The sequence below is a fragment of the Hippoglossus hippoglossus genome, chromosome 13 (assembly GCF_009819705.1).
Source record: "Hippoglossus hippoglossus isolate fHipHip1 chromosome 13, fHipHip1.pri, whole genome shotgun sequence".
Classification (NCBI taxonomy): Eukaryota; Metazoa; Chordata; class Actinopteri; order Pleuronectiformes; family Pleuronectidae; genus Hippoglossus; species Hippoglossus hippoglossus.
In genome coordinates, this window is record NC_047163.1 from 2535629 (window position 1) to 2552621 (window position 16993).

At 44.1% G+C, this 16993-nt stretch overlaps 5 protein-coding genes across 5 annotated transcripts in view; all 5 read right to left on the reverse strand.

Annotated features, from left to right (window-relative positions):
• LOC117773272 (spectrin beta chain, non-erythrocytic 1-like) overlaps nt 1-16993 on the reverse strand; it is a 750817-nt gene that overhangs the window by 662235 nt on the left and 71589 nt on the right. The window lies entirely within an intron of this gene.
• The window catches only part of si:ch211-14c7.2, a 432059-nt gene that overhangs the window by 302015 nt on the left and 113051 nt on the right, over nt 1-16993 (reverse strand). The gene's annotated exons all lie outside the window — the stretch shown is intronic.
• On the reverse strand, nt 78-6571 carry LOC117773305 (gastrula zinc finger protein XlCGF26.1-like). The gene is made up of 8 exons (XM_034605107.1): nt 6258-6571; nt 5394-5492; nt 4902-5121; nt 4512-4582; nt 4127-4252; nt 3521-3806; nt 2654-3399; nt 78-1694 (listed from the first exon to the last, which is right to left on the reverse strand). Exons 1-8 carry the CDS (start codon nt 6369-6371, stop codon nt 1428-1430), a joined length of 1929 nt encoding a protein of 642 aa, XP_034460998.1. The 5' UTR covers nt 6372-6571; the 3' UTR covers nt 78-1427.
• Nucleotides 7034-10380, reverse strand: LOC117773299 (zinc finger protein 2-like). Its single transcript, XM_034605097.1, has 4 exons — nt 10170-10380; nt 9273-9606; nt 7468-8997; nt 7034-7323 (listed from the first exon to the last, which is right to left on the reverse strand). The coding sequence occupies exons 1-3, from the start codon at nt 10281-10283 to the stop codon at nt 7541-7543; spliced, it is 1905 nt and encodes a 634-aa protein (XP_034460988.1). The 5' UTR covers nt 10284-10380; the 3' UTR covers nt 7034-7323; nt 7468-7540.
• Nucleotides 10629-15898, reverse strand: LOC117773287 (oocyte zinc finger protein XlCOF6-like). Its single transcript, XM_034605073.1, has 4 exons — nt 15321-15898; nt 13894-14174; nt 13610-13679; nt 10629-13288 (listed from the first exon to the last, which is right to left on the reverse strand). The coding sequence occupies exons 1-4, from the start codon at nt 15727-15729 to the stop codon at nt 11682-11684; spliced, it is 2367 nt and encodes a 788-aa protein (XP_034460964.1). The 5' UTR covers nt 15730-15898; the 3' UTR covers nt 10629-11681.

The window sequence follows — 16993 nt, forward strand, 5'->3', positions numbered from 1 at the left end:
TTTTGACAATATAACTGTGTAAAGGAAAGATTGGGAAATGCATACATATAAATAAAAGACAACAAAAGTTTTAAATGTCAGAGTTTATCAATTGGAGTTACAGTCACAAAGCTGACGAATACAAACTCCCCAGGAAAAGTTACAGATGTTTGGTTATCTGATTTTGTACTTTCTGAGTCGGCACATTTTCCTCACAATAAAAAGTATTTATCATCTGAATTTGTTTTTCTTGTAAAAAAAGACAGATCTTGAAGTTGGTTAAAACTTTGTTATTTAGACTATTGAATTAAGGTGGTTTAAAAAGTTCTGCATCCGGGAAAAAGTTAAATGCAATAAAATGTCAAATGGCTGGTAAGTTTTATTCATGCTAACTCCACTCAAGCAAAACCAGGACACTGAAAGTCATGAAAACATATTTTAAATCCTTTCGCCACAGTGATCTCTGGGCTTTAAGATTTAGATCCTGTGGCCAACAAACTCATCTCTCAAAAAATAAGAGCTTATTAATAATATCAGACATTGGTACAAAAATATAAAATTCACATTAAGTCTTCTACTCTGTACAGAAATAAGTGGTTAGTCCGTCCATTTAATTTAAAAGGACAGTTAGTCTTTTCTATTCAGGGTGAACTATCCCTTTAAAACAAACTCTTGTAAGTTATCAGCATTTCATTTGATGACTTTAGCATTATTATGTGCATGTTTCCATGTGTAAGTTGCTTTTACATGTTGGTTTTTCAGTATCTCAACTCAAAAAGTGGTTAACTTTAAAAAGGATAGTGTGGACTACACACACTGTCCACGTTAAATTAGGATTTGTTCTTTTATTTCTTCACTCATCTCAATCATAGACTGTAAATAAAGATGGACGACATGTCTCCCTTTCCCCGTTGCACAGAAATGATGTCGGGTACAGGTTCCTCCTTGTTGTGTTTGTGACAGTTTGGAGCTGCAGTATCAAGATCTCACAGATACATGTGTGGACTAATGGGTCAACTCAGCTGTCAATCATCATGTTTTACTGAAAACTTTAACACTTACACATCAGTGTGATAAGAACCACCTGAAACGATCATGTGTGAGAAAAAAAGTAATTCACAACGTGTACATTGACTTTTCAGTTCGGTCCATGTCCCATCCACGAAAAGGGAGAGGGCAGTGTTTATTACCTATACTGCAGCCGGCCACCAGGAGGTGATCAAGATGATTTGGCTTCACTTCTGGGAGCAGTCACATCTTTATTTACAGTCTGTGTCTGAGCTCCTCACTACAATGTCCACATCACTTTCCTCGGGGACAAAACCAAATCAAATCTAAAAATCACACCAAAATCATTCAGTTTCCCCCCCAATCATCCATCCACTTGTTTATCAGTCAAACGGAAGTTTACGCCATCAGCTCCACAACCAGGGCAGGCGTCTCTTCGATCAGACGTAGAAACACTTGTGGTCCTTGAGGTTCCTTAGGTAGGAGAAGCTCTTCCCACACTTGTCGCACATGAACTGTTTCTCGCCCGTGTGTATCTGCAGGTGGGCCTTCAGGCTGTTGCCCTGGTTGAAGCTGCGTCCACACGTGTCACAGCTGAACGGCTTCTCCCCCGTGTGGATACGCTGGTGACGGTTCAGGTTGCCTGTGTTGCTGAAACATTTCCCACATGTGTCGCAGCTGAACGGCTTTTCTCCGGTGTGGACCACCTTAGAAGGAGAGAGATAAGAAGTCAGTCTGTTGCTTATTTAAAAAAATCTCAGTTTTAAACTTAATTTAATAATTAATAATCCAGTATCACGTCGACAGGCAGGAGCGTTTCGAGGGAATTTGGGGGCCCAAGGCCAAAGGGATACCCACCCAAGAAACACATGATGACAAAACACATCATTCCAATCTTCAACCGGTTCTTTTATTATCAAAATGATTTTAAAACATACACTGTGCATCCACATAAATGATTGAGTAGTAGGTAAGTTTAAGTGCAAACCTCCACCACTATCCAGACACATTTAGACGATCCAGTCTTCAACTGAAACTCTGAGGAAGCTTTTGGCAGAAGAATAATGGCACAGGGCCTCATTAGGAGATTTGGGATCATGGTGTTGTTTCAGTCTCATGTACGAAGCCGATCATAGAGTTTAAGGGGTTCTCGCAAAATTGTCATTGCTGTGAATTAATGCAATGAGATGTTCTCAGGGCCCCGCGCCAGCTTGGTCTACATGGCGCCAACGCTCCTGTCGACAGGAAGTGCGTTTAGTCGCATATGTAACCACATACAACAGCAGTGTCTGGGTGCACAGAACATCGTCTCAGTATGTTTTTACATCCTTACAGCAGAATGACTTCATCCTCTACCAGTAGCCAAAAACAATTGGACGATAATAAGTGCTTAAACCACATTAATTGACAGAAATATCTGAGCTCTTTAATCGGTCAGTAGCTTCACATCAGGTCTGTGTGTTTCTCATTAGACTGTTTGTCCTGTTTGTAGGTTTTAAACTTCTCTGATTACCTTCTGCTCTCATTCACAGATGTTGTAACAAACAAACATGTTTGTTCTCATGTCAACAGTAAATGACAGGGATGGGGATATTTTTCATATTTCAGTTTTTTTTATCTTCACAAGTCACATTAGTTGATGCTGTAATAGTCAGTGTAAACCTACCTGATGTGATTTAAGGCTGCTGTGCTGTGTAAACATACGACCACAGATGTCGCAGGAGAACGGCCTCTCCCCGCTGTGCGTCTTCATGTGAATCTTCAGGTAACTGGACGACTTGAAACTCTTCCCACAGAGCCCGCAGCTGTGAGGCCTGTCCACTGTGTGGTGCTGCTGGTGCGAGCGCAGGTCTGTGATGGAGCTCAGACGCCGGCCGCAGAGCACGCATGTGCATGGAATAGTTGTTGCGTGCGTCTGCAGGTGTTTGCGTAGCGAGTCCACACAGGCCACTGTCATGCCGCAGGCCACGCAGGCCAGGGAGTTCTCCCCTGAGTGGGAGGTCTTCTGGTGCATCTTCAAGGCACTCTTCTGGATGAAGCACTTGCCGCAGGTGTCGCAGCTGAAGGGACGCTCACCGGTGTGTATCCGCTGATGGCCTTTCAGAGTGTCGGCCTGGTTGAAGCTTTTGCCACAAGTGTCGCACCTGAACGGCTTTTCCCCCGTGTGTATTCGCAGGTGTCGCTGCAGGTTACCTTGTATTGTGAAGCTCTTGTTGCAGTACTGGCATATGTAGGCCCGCTCTCCTGTGTGTACCATCTGGTGCATTTTCAGGCCGTGGGCTCGGTAGAAGCTCTTCCCGCACTGTTCACAGCGAAACGGCCTGACCTCAGCGTGGAGTCGCTGGTGGTTCCTCAGCAGCTGCTTCAGGGTGAAACCCTTCCCACACACATCACAGGTGTGTGGTCTCTCACCTGTAGATGGAGACAAAGGAGTATTGTAACAGCTGAACCAATAAACATGACAAACACAGAGAATTATCACCCTACTCTGCAGGTGTAGTGACCTTTCTTTGTTTGTAAAGCTGAGTCTCACCTGTGTGGAGGAGCGTGTGTGCGTTGAGGCTGCGCTGGAATGAAAAGCCTCTGCCACACTGAGAACAGTGGAAGGGTTTCTCTGCGTTCGCCCCGTGGACGGCCTGGTGAGCTTTGAGCTGCAGCAGCTTGGTGAAGGTTTTCCTGCAGTGTCTGCAGCTCAGAGGCTGCGGGTTCGGACTCTGACTCTCTTTATTTGCTCGACCTCGCTGGAACCTGGGCTTGAGGACACGTTTCGGTCTCGTGGTGTATCCTGGGTCACCTTCATCCAGATCTTCTGGGTCCAACTGACAAAAAAGAAAAAGGCAAACTGTTCATTTGTGTCCTTGTGTTTGCTTTGCTCATGGTGGCTTGATGCTTGGTCCATAAGGCAGATACCATATCAACAGTGGTGGTTCAATACATGCTTAACGCAGACTGACCTTCATCTTCATTAACACATTTTGGCCATTTAAGCAATCACTCCTAATTATAAAAAAAAAAACTGTCTATATATGTTAAAATCTTAACATATCTACAGAGACAAACAGGGAAAAAGAGCAGCACAAAATATTAAAACCTTACATATGGAGAAATTACACAAAACCATTGCATCCATGATATCAACCTGGAAGTCTGGGTCGTCGTCATCGTTCTGTCCTGCTTCCTCGACACACTTAGCAGAATCTGGAGACGTCTGGCCAGTGAACGCATCCAATCCTTCCTCTTTTATTATAACCGGCTGGACACTGTCCTGAGAAGAAGACACAACACTGAGATATGGACGGATTACGTTGAGTTTAAATACAAACTGAATTAAAAATAACAAAGCACGCCTCTTGACATCATTTTGGATACTTTTCACCTTCAGCCCTTCTCAGTTTGTTTGTCTGTGAGTTGACCCCCATGTTTAAAGCCTTCAAAATTAAATGAGGCCTTTATACATAGAATATTCCTGTTCAGCCTCAACAGATGAACAACATCTGTGTGAGACAAGGTGGGAATTTATTTACCTCGTATGTTCTGCCTTTCCACAGGTGAAGAATCGGAGACCTTTTCACTCCGGTCTCACAAGTCGACACGGCTGTGAAATAAAAGAAATAAATCAAGGAGATATTTATTAGGATTGGATCCAACCAAGTACAGGGTAAAGATTGTGGCGAGAGACGTGAACCGGTTTTCAGTCAGTTGGACAGAGACATGCTAGCTGTTCCCCCTGTTTCCAGTTAGTTTATGTTAAGCTAAGCTAATCAAAAAATGTGGATACCAGTGTAAAGAAATACAAATGTATGTTCAGGAATTGAAACATGTGACTCTTCTTTACGTTTACAATTCCTGTCATTTGTTTTTCTGAATAAAATTAGTCCTGATTAATTACAGGCAGCCCACTGAGTGGTCCTCACCTCTGCGGCTCTTTCTCCCCGGGCGGTGGCTCAGCTGGACAGTTTCTCCTTCTGCTCCGCTGTTCGGAGCCGCCCTGCCCTCCTTCTCTCTGTCGCCCCCCTCAGTCAGCTCCTCCACCTCCTTTTGGCCTCTGCTGCCCTCCAACACCAGCTTCAGCTCCGTCTCCGCCACCTCCAGCTTACGCCTCAGGTCCTCGATCTCTGCCACGCCCTGTGACACCTACAGAACAAAAAGAACAAGACAGATTTTTAAATTGGAATCAAGACAAATTTGTGTGTCTATATTGTCCAACACCTATTTCAATTTGTCAAACGTTCTTTCATGCTGTTTGTACAGTGACAGCTGATTCTCTCAGAGTTATAGTATTTTAACCTTCTACTAAATTCTATTTGTGGGACTGTTAAAGCATTAAAAACATAATATCAGAAAGCAAAGACGCACAAATCTAATCCCGGATGTTTCTTCCTCCGGCCTCTGGTCGAGTGACGTACCTCCAAACGCAGCAGGGAGGAACATTCGTGGAAAAGTTGACAGATCTTCTCTACAGCCTCTCGAGCCAGAGACGTCATGAAGACACCGAACTGGATCACCTGAGGAATATGAAATATGAAACAATTTATATTTCACAGCTTGTAAAAACATCAGGAGCTTGAGTTCACCACTATGATGATGTGATGCAATAAGACAATATTATGATTATACTGTACTATTAATGTTTCATTGCTATGGGACAAATTGGGATTATTTCTTAAATTGTATTTAATTCCTAATTATACTGTGTAAATGGTTAAAAGTTAAATTAATTTGTTTTTAACTGGTATAAATAAAAAATACAAACTGGTAAATGTATTCAGCTACTTTCCATCAATGTGTGGAAATATAAACTACATTAAAACATTATAATACACCACTAGGCCTCAAAGTACTCGAGTACATGTATTTAGTTACTCGCCACCACAGGTCACGTGTATTGACGCACTGATCGTGGCTGGTTCATGATGAACCTGTAGCTGAGGCGTTTGTAGACATACAGCACATAGATAGGCCTCTAGCCTGCTGTCCAACTCAAAATGGCGTCCCAACATGGACCCTGTGTTGTCTCCTCGTCCACCACACACACGTGTCCACATGTCTCTCAGTGTGAACAGCGGCTCCGCTCCTGTGATCTGTCCTGGGATCAGATCGTATCCCCGCTGAGAGCAGGGATGCTAACTGCAGCAGCTAGCTAGCTCTTCTATTTCTATGATCAGCTGCTGGGTGGGAGGGCGCGTCAGCACACAGGGGGGAGGGAGGGGGGGTGACAACAACAACAACGTAAACAACAACACAAACAACAACACGCTGAGGTCACCGACCTTCTCCTCCGAGCAGCCGTCACTGCTCTCATCCGTAACTTTGCTCATTTCTGTCACAGTCGCATTGACCATTATCTCCAAAATGGAGTCCAGCCTGGGCTCCGGGTCCGACATGGCGGCTCGGCTGCTCGCGCTGGCCTGCAGCTTCCTCCCGGGACCGGGACGTGAGGATCCGGGACGAGAGGATCCGTGATGTCGGTACGAACACAAAACAAACTCGGACCGCTCACCGAGCAACACCTTCTTCTTCCGGGTCGGGCTTTTCAGAATAAAGCCCCGGACCCTCTCGACAGACACCCCTTCAGCAGCCTGCACATGTAGGAGTGAGCTGGTTCAGCCCCTGAGAGAATAACTACACATGAACACTAATATGTGACAACAGAAACAGATGAGCCACCTGGTGAAATGTATAAAATATGATCACATGAATAGAAAACAACTCAAAGCTGCAGAAACACCAGAAAATAGTCGACTGCTGATTTATTTCCACTTTGACCAGTGTCATCCTCAGGGAAACAAGTTAGTGCCTGTAAACATGACATCAGTTATTATTTAACTATTAATAATGAATACCTAATTATTCAGGTAAATAACATACTTGTGCTTATTATTCTACTAATATTCTTTACAGGTCTGAGTCAGGGTTTCATAGCCTTATTACTACAAGTGTCAATAGTGTGTGTTTGTTTTGATAATATACATCTTGTTATCGATGAATATGAAATGGACATTGTCCTGCTTTTCAACAACCTAATTAGTTCATATAAGCTTTTTTCTTACTTTCTTATCACAAACATATACTGAAGAAAAACTGATAATATGAAAGTTAAGAGACTCATATTTTAAAGTAACCATAATTCAAATTCTAAGTTTTAAGGTTTTTACATATTGGCAGAATCTTTAGTTGAGGACATTTCAAAGAGCACAATAATCGTAGAGTTGACAAAATCTGACACCGTTTGATTAACGAGAACAAACACCTGAAACATGTAAATTGTTTTTTAAGAGTTTAATGAGCAGAGTTGAGCCCAAAGTCTTATAAAGACCGTAACATTTTCCTGATCAGAAAATCACATCTCAGAATTAAGTTATTCAGCAGATAACACAACAGTTTTCTTCTGTTATTGGGTTTATGGTACGAGTGGTGTTAAGTGTCTTTAAATATATAATTGCAGGTCTGTGTGTTTTTGCCCTGACAAGAAGTAACATCTAGAAGTGTAACGTCTACCTCAGTTAAGTCTCTTTCTGCAGAGTAGCCCCATGGCTGATTCAACGCTTTACTTTCAGACCGTTGTGTTCTCTGACATTTTCTGATACTTCTCAGTACAGTTATGTCTCTTCAGCAGCCTTGAATCTGAAAATCCGAGTCCACAGCTGCTGCAAAAATACGGCCTTTCTCCTGTGTGGACCTGCATGTGAAACTTGACGTGTCCGAGCTGCCTGAACCTCACTCCACAAACCTCACACTCGTACGGCTTCTCCCCCGTGTGGATCCGTAAGTGTCGGAGGAAGTTGGTGTAGATCCTGAAGGCCTTGTCGCACTGGTCACACTTATGTGGCTTCTCTCCGGAGTGTTGAAGTTTGTGTGACTTGAGAGCCTGACGGATGATGAACCTCTTCCCACATATGTCACAACCGAACGGCCGATCTCCTGAGTGAATCCGCTGGTGGTAGTCGTACGTGGCTTTGTAGAAAAAGGACTTTCCGCATGTGTGGCAGTTGTACTGTGTCCGACCTGTGTGGATCACCTCATGTGTCTTCAGCGAGGTCGCCGTGTCGAAGCTCTTCCTGCAGGTCTTGCAGCTGAACGGCGTCACGTCCACTGTGGTCCTGTCCCGTCGATAGATAACTCTGCGATTTCCTCGTTCCCGTGTCCGTCTCCGAACGACCAGCCCATGTCTTTCATCATGAGTCACTTTTTGGTGTTTCTGCAGCTGACAGTTGTACAGAAACGTCTTTCCACACAGGTCACACATGAACGACTTTGAGGCGCCATGAAGAAGCATGTGCGCTTTCAGTTTGTTGTCCTGAATGAAACTTTTGCTGCAGACTTTACACGTGAACGGTTTTTCTCCAGTGTGAATTCGGATGTGTCTCTTCAGGTTGTGCTGGAGGGTGAAACCCGCTCCACATGTCTCACATGTGAACCTTTTCCCTCTGTGGACCGACTGGTGCGTCCTCAGCGACCTCCTCTTTATAAAAGCCTTCCCACACTCTGTGCATTTGTAAGGATTTTCTCCGGTGTGAATACTTTTATGACACTGCAGGGTGAAGGCGTATCTGAAACTCAGCCCACAATCTGAACACTTGTGCGGCTTCTCCGTGGTGTGAACGAGCAGATGTGCCTGCAGGTTGTGTTTGGTTTTGAAGCCCTTCTCACAGGTGGAGCAGATGAACGGCCTCTTGTCTGTGTGCACAAGCTGGTGAGTCTTCAAGTGCATTTTTGTTTTGAACGTCCTCTCACAGATGTGGCACCGGAAAGCAGCGTACTTCTTCTCCTCATGGCGCAGCAGGTGGAACTCAAACGTTGCCGTGTTCCTGAACTTTCTGGGACACTGGTTGCAGGCGAATGGCCTCTGATCTTTGTGAGTGTTCATGTGCTTCATCAGATGAAACTGCCGGCTGAAGCTCTTGTTACAGACGTCGCATACAAACATCCTCCCTTTCTTCTTGACCTCTGCTTCCTGTGTGTGTTGGCCATCAGTATCTTTGTTCACTGTGGAACAATCCTCTGCAGCGTCTACACAGATTCAACAAGACAAACATTAGAACACATGTCCAGAGTGAAGGCAGCACGGAGAAAAGAAAACAGGAACTTTTATGGGAAAAGCTAAAATTTGAACACATAAAATCATTACTCTAATTAATTAATTCAAAAACTAGAATAAAAGGGGAGAAAACTATGTACAATGTATTTCCTGAACCCTCCACCATCTCTTTTTTCATGTCTCGTTAATATTGCTTTTTATTTGGTATATATATTTCATGTGGGTTTCTTCTTTAGTGGAAACTTACCAGCATCGTTTTCACTCAGCGTCTCAGCAGCAGGCGATGATTCTGTGACTCCCTCCATCACCTCATCACCTTTTCTTTTTAACTTCCCAAACGGCTTCAAGGTGAAAATCAACCCACTCTGCTCAAACAGCACCGGGCAGCCGTTAAGGACGTTTTCTCTCCACTTCCTGGCGTTCTCAAAGTTTTCTGTCATGGCGGTCAGCTCGCTCTCCAGCCGTCCCATGGTGGCGTGCAGGGTCTTGTTTTCGTTGTGAAGCACTGAGGTCAGCTGGGAGAAAATGGCGCTGATCTTTCTCGTTGCCTCTCGTGCCAACATTTCTAGGATTCTGTCTGACTGTGAGGAAGAAAATAAAGATGATGCTGATTTTTTAATCAGTCCACTCCACCCTCCCTGCCACTAGATGGCGGTAACGCAACCTGATGTTTCCATTGTTGACAACAACCCCTCAGACATTTTCTTATAAACACTTAACACTAAACTTTTCCATTAGAGGAATCCCTCACACGTGACTCGGAGGTTTCTTCCTCTTATTCCCTGTTTAGAGCTTTTTACTCTTGTTGAGGATTAAGATCAGAGGAGGTCGCATCTTGTTAAAGTTATGTGACTATGAGCTAAACAAATAAACTCAGATGTCGTTAACACCAAATTAATAAAACAATTGACATCTTAAAACCTCATGTTTCGAGGCTGCGCTCCTGTTTGTTGCTTATTGCTCAACCAGGAGTTATGTATTCAGAGTTTGTCGGTGTTAGGCAGCGGTTATGCTAACTGACATGCCGCCATCTTTGTAGCCTTGTTCCTCTTCTTGTCTTTCCTCCCTCGGGTCCATCTCCCCCGAACACACGATCTCAGAAACGTCAACAAACACTAATTTCACGGCTTCATCACAAACTCACCTCACGCCCGGAAGCGTCTTTCTTTAAGCTTCCGGTCACTTCCGCTGCCGTCTTCGTGACCGTGTCCAGGATGGACTGAGTTTCTGAGTGAAACTGAGACGAGGTCTCCGACATCTTGGAGTTCAGAGCTGCTTCTTCTTCTTCTTTCCACCGAGGAGACGAGCAGCAGCACCGCGGGCGCCATTGATTCCGGAAACAGAAATAGCTAAACACCGCATTTCAAAATAAAACTCAAAGCGTCTTCATTCGCAAACTTTTTTTATTGCAGTAAGGAACGAGAGACAGGAAACAGATCGCAGGGATGCGTACAACTGTACACACCTGTCACTCAGAAAAGAATTACATCTTCATGGATTATTGTGAACTCAATATATAAATTAATGAAAAACTGGGACAGCTGGAGTTGATCATCCTCACACTATGTACAGAGGTATCTCATCTCGACATATCAGCACACATGTGAAACTTTGAGATGTTCAAATGGCCACAGTGTCCTTTAAATGTAAAACCTCATTTGAACAGTCGAGGTTACTGAAGCAGAAAGAAATCAATTCCACAAACAGAGCTCCTCACCTCTACTGTTAAGGCTCTGGATGGGAGTAGAGCTGCCACTATCAAATGCTGTATTAAATACTGCTGTTAAATCCCTTAAATCTAATATAACAAGCGTAACAAGTGGGAGTTACCAGAGCCCAGAACTATTATAAGCAAGTATTTTGACTTAATAACTTAAACAACTTAACATACTGCCAAAACCAGAACAGATTAGTTTCATTTCACTTATAAAGCTGCACCCAGTCTCAACATCAGATTATGAAGATGAAGCCATGTGATTCATGTCAGTCACTCAGTTCAGTTGAGTAATATGATCTAATCCCTTAGTTAACACTGAGCCTGACCGACATTAGAGCCTTCCACAAACATATCATCATGTGTTTATGTTTACTGATGTGGATTAATATGGAAAAAGATTTTTTAATGGTTATTTTCTTTCTCTAATTTATATATATGTAGTTGTATTTGTGTTTTATTAACCTCTATTAAATTCCTTATTCTTAGTGCAAAAGGGTTTGATAACAACATCGTAAGAATCAGACAGTTTTATCTCTGCCGAGGAGGTAATGTCTTCTGTTTGTTACACAAACCTTTGTGAGGTGGTGTGTGTGTGTGTGTGTGTGTGTGTGGGGGGGGGGGGTTCTGGATCAGCAGACGGATCCAGGAATGTTTTGTCTCTTCCTTTAACATTGTGAGATATTGCTTTTTAAATAAGTAAATAATTCATGGATCTTGATGAAAATCAAGATGAGGCACAGGACTGCTATCTGAGTGTACGGTGCAGTTTGATATAAGGGGACTGTTTGGCCTTGGCAGACATATGCACTCTACTGAGTGACATTTTATTTTAAACATACATATCGACCAATATATTGGGACAAGAATGTTTTCACTCCTCAATATCAGCCCCTCAAATAATCCGTATCGGTCAGGCTCTAGGTAACACACGATTTCTCATCAGCCGAGCGCACTGGTGGTCATCACACCGTGACAGGACCCGTCACAGCTGTGCTTCTTCAGCTGCCTGGAGTCGGAGAAGCCCTGACCACACTGCTGGCACGAGTACAGCTTCTGCCCGGTGTGGATCTGCAGGTGGGACTTCAGCTGATTTGACTGATGGAACTTTTTCTGGCAGTGCACACATTCAAATGGCTTCTCGCCCGTGTGGATCCGCAAGTGCCTGTAGAAGTTTCCGTCCGTTCTGAATGCCTTGCCGCACTGGTCACATTTGTATGGTTTTTCACCCGTGTGAATCCGCTCGTGCTGCTTCAGACTAGCAGTGTGGAAAAATCTCTTCCCACACACATCACAAACAAAGGGCTTCTCTCCAGCGTGGCTTCTCTGGTGATAGCCGAAAGAGTATTTGTTGTGGAAAGCCTTCCCACAGAGGCCGCACTGGTACTCCTTGTGCTCACTGTGGCCTCGTTCGTGAAGTTTGAGGGAATATGTGGTGCAGAAACCTCTCAGACATATTTTGCAGCTGAATGGTTTGACCAGAGACTTGTTTCGCCGTTTTGTCTGCAGATGTCTCTGTGTGCCGTCGGCCTCCTCATTCCTGTCGAAGTGCACGTACCTCTGATGCATCAGCAGCCTGCAGTTGAAGAGGAAGGTCTTCCCACACAGATCACACATGAACGGCTTCCTGGCTCCGTGGATGAGCATGTGGGACTTCAGCTTGTTGTTGTCTGAGAAGCTCTTGCCACACTCCTTGCAGGTGAATGGCTTCTCTCCCGTGTGAATGCGAAGGTGCCTCTTGAGATTGTTATTCAGGCTGAAACTCGCTCCACATATGTGACATGTGAACGGTTTCTCCCCCGTGTGGACGATGCCATGTCTCTTCAGAGCAGTGCCCGTCCTGTAAGACCTGTTGCACACAGTGCATGTGAACGGCGTGACACCTGTGTGCTTCCTCTTATGCACCGTCAGCGAATGGGCGTATTTGAAAGTCTCCTCGCACATTGTGCATTTGTAATTCTTGGTGTTTGTGTGAACCACCTGATGGAAGCGAAGAGTGTCTTTGCTCTTAAACTCCTTCCCACATTTTTCACAGCTGAACGGTCTCTCCTCCGAGTGCACGGCCATGTGACATTTCAGCTGGACCGAAGTCTTGCAAGTCTTGTCGCAAAGCTGACACTTCAGCATCTGCTTCCACTTCTCGTGCCGTAGGAGGTGGTTCTCCAGGGACTGTTTGAGTCGGAAGGTTTTCCCGCACTGATCACAGACAAAGGGCTTTGGAGGTTTCATCCTCTGGTGACTCTTGAGGTGATTCTGGAGCGACTGCTCTTTTCGGAACGATCGTTTACACTGTGCACAGGGGAAGGGCCGCGGGACTTTGCCCACCTCGTGACGCAGAACGTGATTCTCCAGAGACTTCTTCATCAGGAAGCTTCTGTCACACTGGTCACAAGCAAACGGCTTTTTGTGAACCTTCATGTGTTTGTTCAGGTCACATTTGAAATGGAAACCAACATCACAGTGCTCGCAGAAAAAACGCTTCTCTGCCTGTAACTCTTTTTTTCCGACTGGTTTGATTTTCTTCTCTGCAGAGCTGTTGTCAGTGGAAACTGGAAGTGGATGAGACAAAAAACACAAAATGAGTGTGATATCTTTAAAGATTTGAATGTAATAGCTAAGAGGGATATATCCTCTACATGTTCTAGTTGCTTTACAAACTGAAACAAGAGTCATCAAGTGATGACGTATTCCCTCGGGCACAAGCAAAACCTGAAAAGCAGATCATTGGACTTACCTGTAGTTATCTAAAATACCAAAAGGCAAAACTTCTCTACCTGACCTACATTTGTTACATAGGAAAGAAATGCTGCTCCAGAAAATAAATGATTACAGAACAATGTATGGAACAAATGTCTGAAATCTGATCGTACCTGTTTCAATTTTAAAAGTGGCTCTCCTCGTCCTCCTCGGCCTCCCTGATGGAGCCTCTTCCACAGATTTCTGTGATGATGAAGGAAATCATTATGGTTGAAATTAGTGAAGTGTTATGTCTGGTCCAAACAAGTTAAAGGTTCAGTGTGAAGGGTGTTCAGCTGCAACATGACACTTCACCACTAGATGTCACTACATTCTACACACTGCTACTTTAAGCCTGAGACATTTAAATATCAGATTTTGTTGCTTCCAGGTAAATATAACTGAAATCAACACCCACCTTCTCTTCGGCTGAGGCCTGATCACTGACGGTGCTGGAGTTTGGACTGGGGACATCTTGATGCATAGACTCTGGCGATGCTGCTGGTTTGATGAGGACTTGCATCGTCCCCGTTGTTGTGCAGACAGCCAGCGATGGCGTCGAGGCCTGTGTTACGAATTGGTCGGCACACATCAACAGCGCAGTGGGAGCAGAGCCGACTCCGCCCAGCGCCGCCATGGAGGCGACTGCAGGTGTAGGAGCAGCCGTGGAGCTGGCAGCGACCTCGCTGTCTGCTGAACCTGGTGGAGAGTTAAATTAAATTACAAAAAGAAACAGACAAAGACGTGTTTCAGTTCCTCACGTGTGAAGATTTGCTGCCTCCCTCTGTTTTAAAGGCTTCTACGCACATTAAATATATTTGGGTTTTGGGCTGTTGGTCGGACAAAGAAGAAGATGACGACATCAGCCGGTCTCTGGAAAAATATAAAGTTATTTTCACTATTCTCTCACATTTTGTTGAGCCACATTAAACGACAATTGACTTGTTAATCAATAATGCTCAGCTTAATAGGATTTTCATGATTTAACGATCTGACAGTTATATTAATCATCAATAGTTTACCGTCAAACTGGGAGAAATGTTTGTCAGTTTCCCAGAGAAGAATTCACCTACCTCATGAATCTATGATGATACAAATCATTAAACTTTGTACGATGGAAATAAATCAATATTTGCAGTTGTGTCCTTTTTTCCCCATAAAGTGTTTATAAACCTTAAAGACGAGGTGCAGCGTCTGCACGCTTCTCCCTCTAGAGCCAGATCCCACATGTTATTCACTCATTATATTCATGATCTCGTCGTTTTCAAGACCTACAGTTTGACCACTGAAATACATTGTGAGATACTGGAGGGGAAGGCCAAATGCATCATGGGATGTGTAGTCTCAGCACTCCTGCAGACAATGGCTGACAGCAGAGTGTCCTTGACCAAAACAATGATAGAAGTGAGAATGAAGATTCAGACTCAGACCACGTTGCTACTGAGTCTCCGTCTTTTTACTGAATGTTCATGAAGATCAGGAAGAAGTTATAGTTTTTTTAAGTTAATGCCTCAGAGGCCGAGAAATTAAAGTTTGTGCAAGTATTGGTTTCAGGTTGTTTCCAAACCCTGAGGTTTACAGTGTGTTATTTATTCTTAATGGTCTTAACGGTTCTCTAGAGTATTAATACTATTCAGCTTTGGTTTGGAGTCAGTGGGTCACATGACAAAAACAAAGCAGCTGTGTCAAACAGGAAGTTGTTGTTGTTGACCCCTAAGAAGCCTGTGGACCATCCAGCCTGAAACTGACTTCACCGCAGCGGAAAGGTAACTGACTTTGGCAGAATGGAGTTTGAAACTGTCAGATGATTTTGATTGATTGATTGATTGATTGACAGTCTCTCACCCGTCACTGGTCCGTCAGGGAGGGGGCTGTGACCGGCTCCTCCCTGCGCCTGGTGCCTGAAGCTCCGCAGCTCCCCCTCCAGCTGCTCCATCTCCCGGCTCAGCTGCCCCACCCGGGCCTCCAGCTCCTGCTCCAGCTGCCCGGCTTTCCGCTGCAGCACGTCCTCCAGCTGCTCCACCTTGGCCCGCAGAGCCTCGTTCTCCTCGGACAGCTCGGAGGAGAAGCGGGAGAACGCCTGGCGGACCTGGGCCACCAGACACGTCTCTATCTCCTGGATCTCGCCGAGCTTCTCCCCCTGAAACTCCGTGTTTGGCGCCTCTTTCGCCCAAACATCCCTGAACACGGTGACCGCCGCCCGGATGGACACCTCCACGATCGAGGCCACTTCGCCTCCGAACCGCGCCTCCATTTTCCTCAGAGTCAAAGTTCAACCCGCGGTGTGGTTCAGCGCGTGACACATTTTAAATTATAAATCAAACTTCATTTTAATCAAAGTTAGTTCGATGTTAAATTCTTCCGTGTTCGAGCAACATTCACCGTCCCTCTTCATGTGCGTCGGGGAAAAGGATCCGTGTGGCACATCCGCTTCCGGCGTCACATCTATATTTCACAATAAAAGCTCCAGTCTTGTGAAAACACATGAACTACAGTTGAACTAAATGAAATATGCATTATTGTATTATGAAATTATAATGAAATAATAAACTAATCCACTGCTACTATGGCATCAGTAGAGAAGGTGACATCAGCAGTGGGTATCTTCAGTGCTGCTATTGTCAGAATAATGGTCCATGGACACCTTCACCACTGACCTATCCTCACTGGGGTGATTTGTTCAGACAGCAGAATGAAACATGAACTGAAAGATTGTTCCGGCCGCCCTCTTTAAAACCTTGACCGTGTATATTTGGTTGTTGAGGCGCGGCACACGTTTACGATTCCCTGCAGCCGATTGTTATCTGTTAGGTTGAGTGACCAGAAAGGGCAAAACAAAAGAGATTCCATGAAGCAAGAATAAAACATTTTTAACAAAAGTAACATCCACATCAAAACTTCGCAGCTTGGCCACAGAAGTGATCTGTTGGATTTGATCGATGCCGCCACAGTAAAAACACCAGATGACCTCTACACCTCTGACTTTCTGCCATGACGACGACCAAACGACAGGAAGTTTACAAACACAGGAATCAACGGGAAAAGAATCTGAGAACAACCTGCGATGATCGTTTATTTATTTCTCCAATGGAACTTTTACAAGCAGCAGAGTGAAGTCAAAATCTAACAAGTGATAGGAATTTTTAGACAATAACACTGTTCCCCATGTTTGATGAAAATAATATTAAGATTAACCAGAATCTGGACCCAGACAAGAATAAACACATTCTCTTTAAGGCTGCATTTATCCTGACTTATAAAACATTTTTTTCAAAAAAACTAACAATGTAAACCAAAGAAAAGCTTGATCCCGGTTGTGTAAAACTTTCATGAGCTGATGGAAAAGAAAGCGTAATTCAAGAAAAGCATAAAATTTGTTCTGCATATTAGAAGGGTTTTAGTTTTCAAATAACAATCTTTTTTTTTTAGAGATATTCAAATATCACAAAGGGATTTGAGTTTCCCAATATTCACATTAAAAAATAAACTTAAATCAGATTCCATTTAAAATGGAAGCT

What these genes read in the sequence shown, in the direction of transcription:
- LOC117773305 (XM_034605107.1), bottom strand. Translation starts at nt 6,371, where the DNA reads ATGTCGGACCCGGAGCCCAGGCTGGACTCCATTTTGGAGATAATGGTC. An exon ending in GGGGAGAAAGAGCCGCAGAG is followed by an intron (nt 4,583 to 4,901) that starts GTGAGGACCACT and finishes TTTATTTCACAG; the next exon opens with CCGTGTCGACTTGTGAGACC. An exon ending in ACACACGCTCCTCCACACAG is followed by an intron (nt 3,400 to 3,520) that starts GTGAGACTCAGC and finishes CTCCATCTACAG; the next exon opens with GTGAGAGACCACACACCTGT.
- LOC117773299 (XM_034605097.1), bottom strand. Translation starts at nt 10,283, where the DNA reads ATGTCGGAGACCTCGTCTCAGTTTCACTCAGAAACTCAGTCCATCCTG. An exon ending in AAGACGCTTCCGGGCGTGAG is followed by an intron (nt 9,607 to 10,169) that starts GTGAGTTTGTGA and finishes TCTTCCTCACAG; the next exon opens with TCAGACAGAATCCTAGAAAT. An exon ending in GCTGAGTGAAAACGATGCTG is followed by an intron (nt 8,998 to 9,272) that starts GTAAGTTTCCAC and finishes GAATCTGTGTAG; the next exon opens with ACGCTGCAGAGGATTGTTCC.
- LOC117773287 (XM_034605073.1), bottom strand. Translation starts at nt 15,729, where the DNA reads ATGGAGGCGCGGTTCGGAGGCGAAGTGGCCTCGATCGTGGAGGTGTCC. An exon ending in AGGCCTCAGCCGAAGAGAAG is followed by an intron (nt 13,680 to 13,893) that starts GTGGGTGTTGAT and finishes TCATCATCACAG; the next exon opens with AAATCTGTGGAAGAGGCTCC. An exon ending in CACTTTTAAAATTGAAACAG is followed by an intron (nt 13,289 to 13,609) that starts GTACGATCAGAT and finishes ATCCACTTCCAG; the next exon opens with TTTCCACTGACAACAGCTCT.